The sequence below is a fragment of the Tachypleus tridentatus genome, chromosome 4 (genome assembly GCF_004210375.1).
Source record: "Tachypleus tridentatus isolate NWPU-2018 chromosome 4, ASM421037v1, whole genome shotgun sequence".
Lineage (NCBI taxonomy): Eukaryota > Metazoa > Arthropoda > Merostomata > Xiphosura > Limulidae > Tachypleus > Tachypleus tridentatus.
In genome coordinates, this window is record NC_134828.1 from 49,614,996 (window position 1) to 49,628,833 (window position 13,838).

Genomic DNA, 13,838 nt, shown 5'->3' on the forward strand with positions numbered 1-13,838 from the left:
TTCATGTTAGGAACATGTTAACTTTTGATTAGTTGATTATTTTCATGAAAGTTGATATAAATGTAATTTCAATTAATCAGTTAGTTTATGTGATACCAGGCAGTGTCACTGTTATTTGTGGGTAATTGATTAACCAGTTAAATCAAGTAACTCTGTAGTTGAAAATAAGTAAAATAATGATATTAATGTAGTTTTCAAATTGTTTGCTGTATGTTACTTTTCCATATGTTGAGTAGTAATTAAAAAGGAATCCTTAATCCAATCTTTTGGCAAGTAATATAATGTTATGTATGATTCTGGTGGTAGATAGTGAACTTTACTTTGATAGATGAGACTCAATGTACAGAGCCACAGCACATATTTCATCTGCTTATCCCTGTAAAGCCTGTTTTTCACTTTGTAGTTAGTCTAAACTACAAGCTCTCATGAATGTTTTCTATTTATATGGTAATTGTTAACAAGACATATGGCTTAATAAAGGAAGTTAACTTGTTGAATCCAGTATCATCCACAATTGAAACTATTTGCTTTTCACTTCTAATCTTCTCAACAGTTAGACATGTTGTGTTTCTAGCCCATATTTCATCACTGCTAAAATACTTTTTTGTAATTGTTTGTCTGAGTCCCTTGTTTTGTGTTCTAGATACAGTACCTGTACAACAAGCAGACATTGTATGTAGATTATACTTAATTTTTATATGATTTAAAGTAGTTCATGTACTATCTCTATAAGCTCTGCAGAGCATTATCTCTCCTTTTTGGTCTTTTTTTAATTTCAAAATATGCTGAAACAACATTACTTGTTTAAACTGTTGAAGACTATTTCTAGTTCTTTGAACAAAAGCATGATAGGTGTTGGGCTATAGGTTCCACAGCAATAGTGGCTTGTGATGAAAGATGAGCTCCACTTCATTGGTCTCTTAACCTGTTTAAGTTATAAAAACGTACTGAGTATAAGGTGCAGTTGAAAGTGTACAGTTGTGAATAGTAACTTTGTACTTATTGCCTCAGAATTAACATTGTATTTGGAAAAGTACTGTAGTGAGAACTGTTTATTAAAATTAAAATGTTTTTGCTAAAAGTTATACTATAACTTTTGATACAGCATATATATCTTCACAAAATTTGGTAGACTTCTAGTAAAGATAAGAAGTATCTTGTGTACCAAAAATCTGAATTTTTAATTAAATATTTTTAATCAAGATTTGTTTATAAAAATATCCTGTTTCGTTACTAGTTTGAGTGCCCAGTGATTTCATGTTATAATTAAAAAAATTATTCTTTGTCCCAAAAATCTCAAATGTTAATTGTGTGATCTTTAAAACTTCCTAAATACATTTAAAGCATTTGTTTTCAGTAAGATTTTATATTTTATTTTCTATACTATAATTATGTATTATTAAAATTAGAATATAAATTATGCTCTTCTCATGGTAGAATGACTACATATTATAAAACCAAAATACAAATGTTTAGTTTAAGTAGCATAAGTCTCATTCGCTATATTTACATATATATTTATTCTTTTTATTATACTGATCTTCCAGTAATGCCTAGCTAATATTACATAACTTGCATTGATGCAGTGCACATGCAGTCATGTTATGTATATAGTAATATAAAACTGACCTTTAGTCTTCCTTGTCTTGGCTGTGTTTTAGTGGACAAGTATTTTGTAATATACAGTCACATTTCAAGTAATATATATATCTAAGTGTGTATAGATTAATAATTTATTTCTAAATAGCAATAAATTTTTTTAAAAATAGAACAGTAAATCAAGAAGTAAAGGAAACAGTTTTCTTGCAATGACCTTTTTTACTTGGTTGCTACTGGACATAGGTTGCTAAGTCTTTTAAATTAATTTTTGCATGTGGAGGATATGAAACTTTTTAGGTTTTATATATATAATTGAATAACCAAAAAAAACAAAAAAAAAACATAAAAGACTACACTGATACTGTAGAATTCTACTATAATTAATTAAGCTCAGTAACTAAGATGTATTTAGATTTAAAAAAATGTGAAACTTTGAGCAGAGAAAAGGCACAACCTACCTCATTGAAACTTTGGATCAAAAGAACATTGTAGCTTTTTCAAAGTTTAAAATGGTGGGGAAAACCATTCTGGGGAACATTCTAAGCTGTTGATTGGTTATTCACGTTATATATTGAAGTAACTGTATGTAAGAAACCATTCCAAAAAATGGAAGGAGGTGAATGAGGTCACTGTGTTTGATTCAGTATATAAACCATATCTCTGCAAAATAAAAAGATGTGAGGTTTTTATTTTGTATTATAGCTTGTAAATATTAGTATTTTGACATCACAAACATCTGATTTTGAACAGTGCTGCATTCAACATACCATGTGACTCTGAAATCTCTTTGAATGTGTTCCTTTAATATTTACTTTTAAATTAAGAAAGTAACTTGTATGTAATATTAGTTTGAAGTATCATCTACAATTTGATTCCAGACTTATTGACTTAAATTCATAAAATTTTGAATGCATGTCAGCAAACGAGATGATGTGTCCTATGACCAGTTGTGAAAGAGTTAATTGGTGAATCTGAAATGCCTTCCATTTTAACATACAATTTGTGTAGTAGGCCTTTGATACATTTGTAATGATTGAGTTCAATACCCCCCTTCAGCTGGTTTAACATGGATTCAAGAGATTGCCTGACTATTCAGATGAATTGTGATCTTAAAAGCATGTGAAACCCTGGGTTAAAGAAGGTATAGCTGTATTAATTACATGGGTACTTGGTGTCAAATTAATTTTGCTGAATTTCAAAAATTTAAAACTGCTTTTAGTTTTCATAAATTAGTTTTTACCACAGCTTTATATTAGAACACTGAACTGTTTAAACAGATTGAAATCAACATTGTATAATTAATTTAACTAAATAACATATGGTAACTACCTTATAGATTGACTTATTTAATACTGTTACTGGCAGGTGAAATAAAGCTGTCAACTGACAGGTTCCAAAGATGGATGACTGTTGTTCATGATCATATTCAAACCAGTTTCATCATTACCTTCGTTTATTTACACCAATTCTCTAAATAGTTGTAATGTGCATCTCAAAGTAGGCAGTGTAAGTTGTTGTGTTGTTAAATATTTCAATTATAATTATTTCTTGATGTATGTGCATACACTAAACTCATTATATTGCAAAATATGTTAAATCAAACTCTCTTTGAAATATTATTTGTATTCCACACACTTCCTTTAATTGATAGGAATTACACATTTTTAGAAGAATTTGCATACTAAATTTGTAGCAATAAAACACCTTCACATATATATATATATACATTTTTTTTCTTTTCTGTAGAATGGTGACCTGTGTGTATCTATTCTTCATCCTCCTATTGATGACCCACAGAGCGGTGAGTTACCTTGTGAACGTTGGAACCCGACACAAAATGTTAGGTGAGTGTGATTATGGATGTGAAAGAAAACTATTTTTTAAATAATGTATTTAAGTAATCAGAGAGCATACTTTTTCAATTTAAAAATTAAAATAAACAAAACAAAGTGCTTCTTTGTTGTGTAGAAAACTCTGAATTTATTATGAGAACATTTTTAAATGTGTAAATATTGTGTAAATGCATTGCAAAACGTAAATTATATTGCAGAAAGTCTTGAAAGTTGTCTGAAGGCTAATATTGAAATGACAAAAGCTTGATTATCACAAGAATGTAGAAAAAAGCAGTAAATAGTATTTAATATTAAAAATAGTTTTATATAAGTATATTTATATTCAAGGTAGCAAGTGGGGAAGTGTTTGGTAAAACTTTGTATCAGTGAAGATGGACATTTATGTTCATGTCTAATAATCCTGTAATATTCTGTATGGAATCACACCATGTGTACATTCAGTGTATGCTAATGTACTTATGTTGTGCTTTGCAGTGGTTTTAGAAAAAGCCACTTTGAAGTTTTTGCTGCATTTTAAAATGTTTGCATTCTTAGTTTTTAATGATATGTTTACTTAATTATGCAAAATAAGTGATTTTTATAACTATTATTTTTTCATATGGTGCTTTTATAAATTTAATGGTGCACTTTGTGCATTACCATTTTCATAAGTGGTGTGTTTTAGAGCATGTTATGTATTTATATTAATAAACCTTGTATACTACACAGAACCATATTGTTGAGTGTGATATCTCTTCTCAATGAACCCAATACTTTTTCTCCTGCTAATGTGGATGCTTCTGTCATGTATAGACGTTGGAAAGAATCTAGGGGAAAGGACAAAGAATATGAAAACATTGTCAGGTACAGTAATTCAAATCCTGTTGTTGCTGAATGAAATGAATGTTTCAGATATTGGCTGCTTTCCTTTTAAACTCAATATTTTGAAGTATTTTTATTTTCATTTTTTAAATTTGTATGTGACAGTTAATTTTTCAGTTTTAACAAACTGTATCTAATCAAAAATGCCTTAGGAGTGGAAATAAGGTGTAGCCTAAAAAGGATTAAGCATATGACTTAAAGGAAAAAAATTAAATTGGTCACCAAACTCTCTCTCCCTCTCTCACACATGCACGCATGCAAAAAGTGGCTAGGCTCAATTCAGTTGATATTCAGTACAATAAAAGAAAAAGGGAAAAAAACAATCTTTTGGAAACAGACTGTAGTAGTTGTTATTTATTTTATCTTTTTGAGCTGATAAAATGTTAAAACTAATAACATTAAAATTTCCACAACAGTAAAAGGTCTAGAAGATACAATTAGTTTAGAGGAACATTAATGAATACATAGTCTTTCCTTTGGCATTGCCAATGCATAAATGAGGTACACATTAGAATTTATACACATTTTTTTATTATTTATGAAAACTACAGTATTAATATGTGGGAGATTGTCCTTCTTTAATTCGTGTCTGAGTACACTAACCAAGAAAGCTGTAATTATATGCTTACTGCAGGATTTGATATGTATCATGTACATATCATGACAGATATGACCAGGGGCATAGATTTGTTTACACCCGATGGGGGGGGGGGATGATTTTTGCAAACACTTATGTGGACTGTTCAATTTGCAAATTGGTAATATCTGATTACGTAAACCTGAAAGCTGTAAACATGCAGTCACAGAGTAATCTTGTTGCCACGATACTTCAAGGTTTCCATGTAGGTTAGTATAAGTAAGGTGTTGTGAACAGTTTTCAAAATATTAATGTGTCACAAATTAACTACCACATAAATTTATTCCTGCACACTGCACAGTATAAAAGATGGCCATTATACTTGACAAGGTTACTAATAACTTTCATTGCATGAATTACGTTTTCAAATATTAATAAAATTAGTAATTACCATTGATAAGTTTATATCTATTGAAAAACTGTTCATTTTGTTTGATAAAAATAATTAAAGTGTCTTTGCAAATTCTAGAAAATTACACATCAATACAATGTAGCACATAATTATTCATACTTTTCATTGAAGTAAGATTCATTTAGTCCTCTAGTCTACATGTTCCCAAACTTGACCTTCTTTGTAATGATCTGTTTATGAATTCTATCATAAACTTTTCTGTATTTATCTTGTCGACCTCATCTTTGTGAGTGTGACAAACTGCGACATGATTCAGGTGGCACTGAGACATAGTTGACTTTAACCACGTCTTCAACCATCTTAATGCAGAAAAGCTGCGTTCACATTTGCAGCTGGATACTGGACATACAAGCAAAATTTTCCTGAGAAGAAACACTTCACTAATCATCTGCTGGCTTGTTTCATGCATTTTACAGTAAGCATCCTTTGCACCTTTCAGAGATACTGCTTTTGTTGTTCCTTTGAACATGGGCAACTGAAACTCGAGCCATTGTGTAGAGATTTCTGGATAGAATTTTATAACCGACTTGTCAATCTTGCCAGATGTGATCATGTTTTCAAGTGCCAGATATTTCCTCAAGTCATTGTTGTCTGCATTGAATCTAATGGTCAGATGTTCTATGACTGTGTCCACAAATTCAAAATATTGGCTTCTGTAATAATCTCTAGCTGTTATGAGATCACCTGTGATCCTTCTGGGGGGTCTATGAATGCGTGGTAATTCAGTAGGCACCAGATCTAGGGAAGTTACCTTTTTCTCAGCTTCATCAAATATCTTGCAATTTTCCTCTGTTTGCAATACTTGCAATTGCTCAACTGTCATTACAGATGCTTCAGTCATGCCAGATACTGTTACTGATTTTGCTTGGAATGCACGGTTTAGTTCCTCTGGTGTAGCTAATGGATGCTGAGCCATCAACAATCCTAAAACTGACTTTCCTTTGTCAAATCTGTCCAGCAGACCTCGTGCTTTCACTGCTACATCTGATTTTTCATTTGCTAATTCAGACAAAGAATCAACAATGTCACTGTAGCAATCATTAGCACATGTAATTGCAGATAGGCGGCACAACCAGTGTATTGGACACAGTGGGTGGATGTATTTAACTGGACCATTGTGGCTGTTTGACGATACAATATTTTCAAAGATTGTCTTGTATATGCCTGAACTCTGAGCAAGACACCAAGTTCATGTACCAACTGAATAGAATCTCGAACACATTCACAAGCTTCACCTGCATGTTACATTATTAAATTAGCCTTGTGTGCTCTGCAGTAAAAAAACAAAGCTGATGATTGCTTCTCTTTTATTTTTGCCTAGCATCCACTGTATGCACCACTCATGTTAGTGGCTCCATTGTAGGTTTGTGCTCTTAATCCTGACAGTGGTAAATTGAATCTAGTCAGTGCATCAAGTATAGTCGAGGATATTGTTTCACCAGTTGTATTGGAAACACTGTACAGACCAGGAAATGTCTCGTGGACATCAAGGTTCTCATCTACGTATCATACACATATTTACTTCCTGTTTGGCACCTGTAACATCTTGAGTGCCATCAACCATTAATGCAAAGATTTTACTTTGCTGCACTTCGTGTGCTTTGTTCCTCAGTATTTGATGGCTGAACATCTCCATTATTTCATTCTGAGCCTGGGATGATGTGAATGTGGTTTTCTTTGACAAGTAGGCCGTCAACTCAGGATCTTCCTCTTCCAGGAGCTTCATTAACTGCAGGAAGTTCCCCTCTGTATCAGTATGTCCATGTAATGCTAAACCTTGACGCAGTAAGAAACGTAAACTTCTGAATATTTTGGCTAGACTTCTTTTGCATTCTTCCTGCTGCTTCTTTTTTCCTTTATGTAGCTGGACAGTCACTGGAGTTACATCAAGTGAACCTTCTGGAGATATAGCAAATCTGTGCTGAGAGGAGGATTGGTGTTCGTTGAATTTCTGTTTTGCCTTTTTCTAGTTGTAAAAACCAGTGGATATGAAGGTATACTCCACTGGCCTCTCCAATTTCCCTGTAAAAAGGCCTCTATTTTCCACCTTGGCACAATGAAAGCATATGACTTTTTGAGTCTGATTGTCGAAGTGCAGCCATAGGACTTGGCCTGGAAGTTGATATTTTGAGATTTTGCTTTCTGTCGTGGTATTAGTTGTGCGTCTGGATGATATGGCTTTCCACACTGTATCTGTGGAGTGTCAGATTTTTCATTACTGCACAAACTTGTTTCACAACTATCTGGTGGTTCATGATGTGCAGTAGTTACACAAGCATTTTCAGGCTTGTTCTCTGATGAACATGGTATTTCCTCTGTATGGCAAGTTTCTATTCCTTTGCTTGAGGTTGTTGAATTATCTGCATCTGCATTGTCACTTGTAGTACCAGTAACTGGCTTGCAGAACTGTCTAATATCAGAAAGTTTCAGGTGCTTGCTTGTCATAATTGGAATCTGTTTCCCAGGTGACTCAACAGGCTAAAATACAGTCTTTATTGAAAAACTCTAATGTACAACGAAAGAAGATAGAATGGAAGTAGGACTGAACTGTAGAATGTATTTAAGTCGAACGCACAAATGTTACAGTGACTACCGAGCCGACTGACTGCCTGGGCATTGCTGGGAGAATAATATGTGCTAGTTACAACACAAGTAATTGCAAGTTTCTCGAAAAATACTTAAACGATCACAAATATATTATATTTCTGTTAAAGCTTATCAAAAGGCAAACACGTTGTGATATAATGTCTATAAGCACGTCTATTAAATAAAAACACCTTAAAAAATTCGCAATACAATTCGAGTAGAGGCTTAAGGCCATTGAAATTGCTCCTTTTGTGTTCTAATTACACAAGAAAATACAATATTATTTACTATCTGTGATAAGAGAATATATTGTTCTTTTACCATAAAGCACCAGCACTTTATTAGAGGGCAGTGATAATCTGAAATTTCATGGATTAATGAGGGCCACAAACACAGGTCTAATGAGCCCTGTTATAAAATCGAGGCCCAGACTAAAGGTAGCGGAGAGGAGTGATGTTGGGCGCGTCTGGATTGGAGCGGCCTGAACCTGTCGTTAACTGTACACTAAACGTACACTATGATCAGTTGCTTCGGCAGCTAAGGAGAGTAAGGTGTTCAACAATAAAACCGGCTAGACATGCATAAGAGCAAATGGCGTAGGAAAACTGCACAATATACACATAAGATTGATGCAGCTACAAGCTACAAATGGACTGCCAGATCTAGATCACAGAAGTTTACACTTGGAAGTACTATTTTCAAATTTCATGCTCTGTTCAATCTGTTGTGATGAAAATTTTACTTAATCTTCACTACGTTCAAGATGTAGGTAGATTCTGTGATAGTGCTTGCAAGCCTTGCATGTATACTTAGGCCTACTGACTGATACTTACGAACTATCGCTTAGATCGAAAAGCTTAGAAGCACGCCTTTATTGAAGATGTAGACTTTGGCTACTGAAAAAGCCTACATCAAGGCCTAATTATGTAATTCGATTGGTAAAAATACAAGAATCACAAGAACAAACACACAATTTGTAGGCCTGTGATGCAATAAAACAATTCAGCAGACCAAACTGTAGGGGGGATGATTGTATGCACCATACCCCCCACCTAAAATGAAGGTGGGATGTATTCCACCCATCTCCCCCAGGATCTACTCCCCTGGATATGACTATAATAATTTGTTAGCATAGCAAATGCAAAATGATCAGTACTGTGTGCTTTTAAAGAAACTGGAAATTTATTTCTTAAATTGTGACTTAAACATTAACTTTATAGAACAAAATATCAAAGACCCTAATATAATCATTCATGTAAACTTCTCTGTTTATAAATATTGCTAAATTTGCAATCAGTTATTCCAAGTAACAAAACATTATGTTAAAATTAAATTCCACCTGGTTGGAATGTCTTAAATCAGCTTGTACTGAAAAAGCTTAAAAATACATTGATTTGGTTTCAGTTTAGCACTTGTCATTGAACTTCTGTAATTAGGGAAGTTACCTTTTTAACTTACTCTAAAAACATATCCATTTGCAACACATGAAGGTCTTTTTGAGCAGTAAATTTTACAGTATGTTTGCAAGCATTGCACCTGGAGTGAGAGTTATTTTAGGTTTAATTTTACTGGATTGTTAAACTATTCCAAATCTCAAGAAGAAACTCTCTCATTCAGTATGTTAGACACGTGCTTAGCCATGTCTGATTCCTTTAACCCTTTTGTGATTGGTCATGAATCAAAGGCCATGTTATGGAGATTGTTGATCTGCATTCAAAATTTTATTGAAATACTATTTTATGAACTTGTGTTAATAAATTTGGTTCCAAATTGTAGATTATAATTTCGACTTTATATACGAGTTAATTTTTTAATTGTAAAGTAAATATTGAATTTTGTGAATTACATGGCATTGAATGAAGCTCTGGTTAAAATTAGATGTTTGTGATGTAAAAATACTAAGTCTATAGTTTTGTACAAATTAAGAACTTCAGTTACTGATTTTTACAAAATAGAATATTAAATAAGAACCTTCTGTCTTTTCTATTTGCTGAAATATTGCTACATTTACTGACTTGAACACAGTGACCATGTCAACCTGTTTTTAATTTTTGTAAACATCTGCTTACATACACTTTTATCAAGAAGGTAGAATATCAAATAAAAACCTCTTTTTACTTTGCTGATATATGGCTTATGTACTGAATCAAACATAGTGTCCCTGTTCACCTTTTTTCATTTTAGGAAACGGTTCCTTATATACTCTTTCTTCAATATATGGTATTCATGATATTCTCAGCCATTTTAATTTCTTAAAAAAAAAAAAAATTCAAGGAGCTAGGTTATATAATTAGTTTTCTCCAGGTTTCATAATTTTTTTAGAACTAAATACTATTTGCTTATTAAAGTAATAAATTATAGTGGAATTCTGTGGTATCAATGTAGTACTTTATTTTTTGGTTATTCAACTGTATATGTAAAACCTATATATATGTATATTATTCATATCCTTAAGGTGTAAAATTTCAAATGGCTCAGCAACCTATGTCCAGCAGCAAATGAGTTCAAAGGTTGTAACTAGAAGAGATGATTGTTTGCTTTACTTTACCTATTCTTTTAATATAGGTATAAAGGTGTTCCTTTTTTTTGGTTTATTTTGGGTTTAAGTTGTTGTATAAGTAAGGCTTCTTTAATTTTGCGTTTGTTTATGTTTGTTTCTTTATTTAGTATTTGAGTGTTTTCTATGGTTATGTTGTGTTTATTTGACTTGCAGTGTTCGAAAACGTGTGAAGGTGACTTTTTATGTTCTTTGAATCTGGTTTCCATTTTTCTACTTGTTTCTCCAATATAGAAGTCGTGGCAGTTATCACATTGTATTTTGTAAATAATGTTGGTGTGGTGTTTGTCAGTGTAGTTTTTACATAGTATAGACCTCAGTTTTTTTGCCTGGTTTTTGAATAAATTTGGTATTAACTGGAATGTCATATTTTGTTACTAATTTTTGCCAAATGTTAGTTATTTGTTTGCTGATGTCAGGAATATATGGTATACAGCAGTATATTGTTTCATGATTTTTTGATTTGTGAGATATATTTACTTTAGTTAGTTGATTTTGCTTTCTGTCTAGGTGTGTGCGTATGATGTTTTCTACGGTTTGTGGAGGAAACTTATTGATGTTGATGAAGTGTTGTTTTATTTTGTCTAATTCATCATTGATTTTATCTGGTGAGCATAGTTTTATGGCTGTGTTTATTTGGTTTCTTAGTATGTTGAGTTTTTCTTTTGTTTCATGTGCTGAGTCCCAAGGAATGTATAGTTCAGTATGGGTGATTTTTCAGTGGATTTCTGTTTTGAATTGTGTGTCGGTTCTTGTAATTTTGAGGTTCAGAAATGATATTTGATTGCTTTCTTCCTGTTCACATGTGAAGTTAATGTTGGGATGTATAGAGTTAATGTGATTGAAAAAAAATTAAGTATGTGTTCTGTAGATTTGAATCCTGCAACCGTGTCATCTACATATCTGTACCAGTATAGTGGTGGATGTAATGCTGTGTTAATTGCTTGTGTTTCACCTTGTGTCATAAAAATATTGGCTAGAACTGGTGATACTGGGTTGCCCATGCTTAGGCCATTTGTTTGTATATAGTTTTGGTTGTTGAACATGAAGTTTGTCTTTATCGTGGTGAATTCTATGAGGGTTGCTAACTGGTTACTGGGAATGTCTATAGTTGGGTTAGGGTCTCGGATATAGAGTTCCAAGGCTATCTTGCAGGCTTCAGTGGTTGGAACTTCTGTAAAGAGGGATATAACATCGAAACTGGCCATTAAGGCTTTATGATTAAGTTGATTAAGATTAGACTTGAAATTAAAAGAGTCTTTGATGAATGAGCTGGCTGATGTTACATATTTGGAGAATGCCCATGCTATGTATTTACCAAGATTGTAATTAAACGATTCATGTGTGGACATTATTGGTCGTAATGGACAATCTGGTTTATGAGGTTTGGGGATGCCGTATATTTGCGGTGTGCGTGAGTCAGTTTTACGTAGGTAGGAATAAAGTGTTTGTGAAATTGTGTTGGCCTTTTTCATTTGTAGTAGTAATTTGTTCAGTTGCGTCTCCTGTGTCTTTGTTGGATTTGTGTGTATTGGTTTAAATTTGTTCGTGTCTGATAGGATGTTATTCATTTTTTGGATGTATTCATTCGTGTTCATTATGACTATAGCGTTACCTTTATCTGCTTTTAGAATTTTTATGTTTTTATCTTGTTTTAGGTTTTTAATGGAATTAATGTCTCTTTTTGTAAGGTTGTTTTTTTAGTTTTCTGTTTTGTGAAATTATGTTGATGGTTTTGTGAGAAAATTCTTTGAAAAAATCGTTTAAGATGTTGTTTTTAGGTGTTTATGGAAAATATAAATTTGTAATTTTACCTGGGAAGTTTGGCTGTTGGATGTCAATAAAATTATCTGAGTTGTCTTCTTTCTGTTGGTTGTTTTTGGTTGTTTCCTTGTTTTTCTTCTGTGTAGAAAGTATCACAAGTCTCCTGGCTAGGTCTTCTAAACATGTTTTGATTTCTATGGTTGGAATGTACCTTGGTGCTATTGCAAAGTTGAGTCCTTTGTTAAGTAGATGTATCTCGTCTGTGTTTAATTGACGGTCGGATCTGTTAATTATGAGGTTAGTTAACGGTTTGTTGTTTTGGTGTCTTTACTGTTGTTTGCATCTTAGTTTTTCTAGTTTTTTGTTGTGGCAGATCTTTTTGTCTCTGTCGTTCTTAGTATTGATTTGGTTTATGTTTCGTTGTATAAGTCCCAGAATCTCTGGTTTAATGCAGCATGCCAGTGGATGGTCTAGGTTCATTTTTTGTTTTTGTAAGTCATGTAGTTCTTTGTATTTTGTGTTCAACGTGGCTTTAAGTAGTTTTTTCTGTAAATTTTGGATAATGTTTGTGTATTTATTAAAATTTTTTTGAAAGTTTTACCTTTACAAAATTAGGGGTTAGTTGTTCTTTTCTACATTGTTGAATAAAATAAATGTCATTTCTTCTATTAATAATTCGTTGGTTTAAATTTCTTAGTTTCTTAACGATCGTGTGAGCGTGTACTGTTAATCGTGGTGTACGGTATGCTAGTTCAGACATAATGGTAACAGTTAAGTACAAATACACTGAGAAAAACACAAAAACTTACACTTCTCGTACAATCGCCGTGATGAAATAATAATCAGTGATGTCGAAAAACCCACTTGTTGAGAAATTTATATGCAAAAACGGCTCGTTTGGGTTGAGAAAATATTTTACATAGAAGAGCGAACAACGTTTCGACCTTCTTCGGTCATCGTCAGGTTCACAAAGAAAGATGTAACTGACCCCAAGCTGACCACATGTTTGAAATGGGTTGTGTAACTGAGTGTCAGAATGTAGAGGGCAGTGTTAGATGTTTGAATATATTATATATTATATAATAATAATTATATACACAACCCCTTTCAAACATGTGGTCAGCTTCCGGGTCAGTTACCTCTTTCTTTGTGAACCTGACGATGACCGAAGAAGGTCGAAACGTTGTTCGCTCTTCTATGTAAAATATTTTCTCAACTCAAACGAGCCGTTTTTGCATATAAATTTCTCAACAAGTGGGTTTCTCGACATCACTGATTACCTATTCTATATTTTAAGAAAAATAAGTTTAATAACTTATTTTTAAATAGTAATAATCTGTATACATATACATGAAGTTAGGTAGAGAAAATAACAGACAAAATATAACATCTTACTGAAAACAAATGTTAAATGTATTTAGGAGGTTTTAGAGATTAAACAAAAATATTTGAGATATTTGGAATGAAGAATACTATTTTTGTTTTTATGAAAATCGTAATATGATAAACACACTGCACTTGGACTAGTAATAAGAGATTAGGTATTTTCACAAACAAATTGTTATTAAA

The 13,838-nt window shown here is 32.5% G+C and overlaps 1 protein-coding gene across 3 annotated transcripts in view; it reads left to right on the forward strand.

Moving 5' to 3' along the window:
- LOC143249092 (ubiquitin-conjugating enzyme E2 R1-like) overlaps positions 1-13,838 on the forward strand; it is a 36,355-nt gene that overhangs the window by 19,804 nt on the left and 2,713 nt on the right. For all 3 annotated transcript variants that reach the window (XM_076498350.1, XM_076498353.1, XM_076498352.1), the window contains 2 exons: positions 3,346-3,443; positions 4,161-4,295. In XM_076498350.1, coding sequence (XP_076354465.1) covers positions 3,346-3,443; positions 4,161-4,295 — 233 coding nt within the window. The remainder of the gene's footprint in view (positions 1-3,345; positions 3,444-4,160; positions 4,296-13,838) is intronic.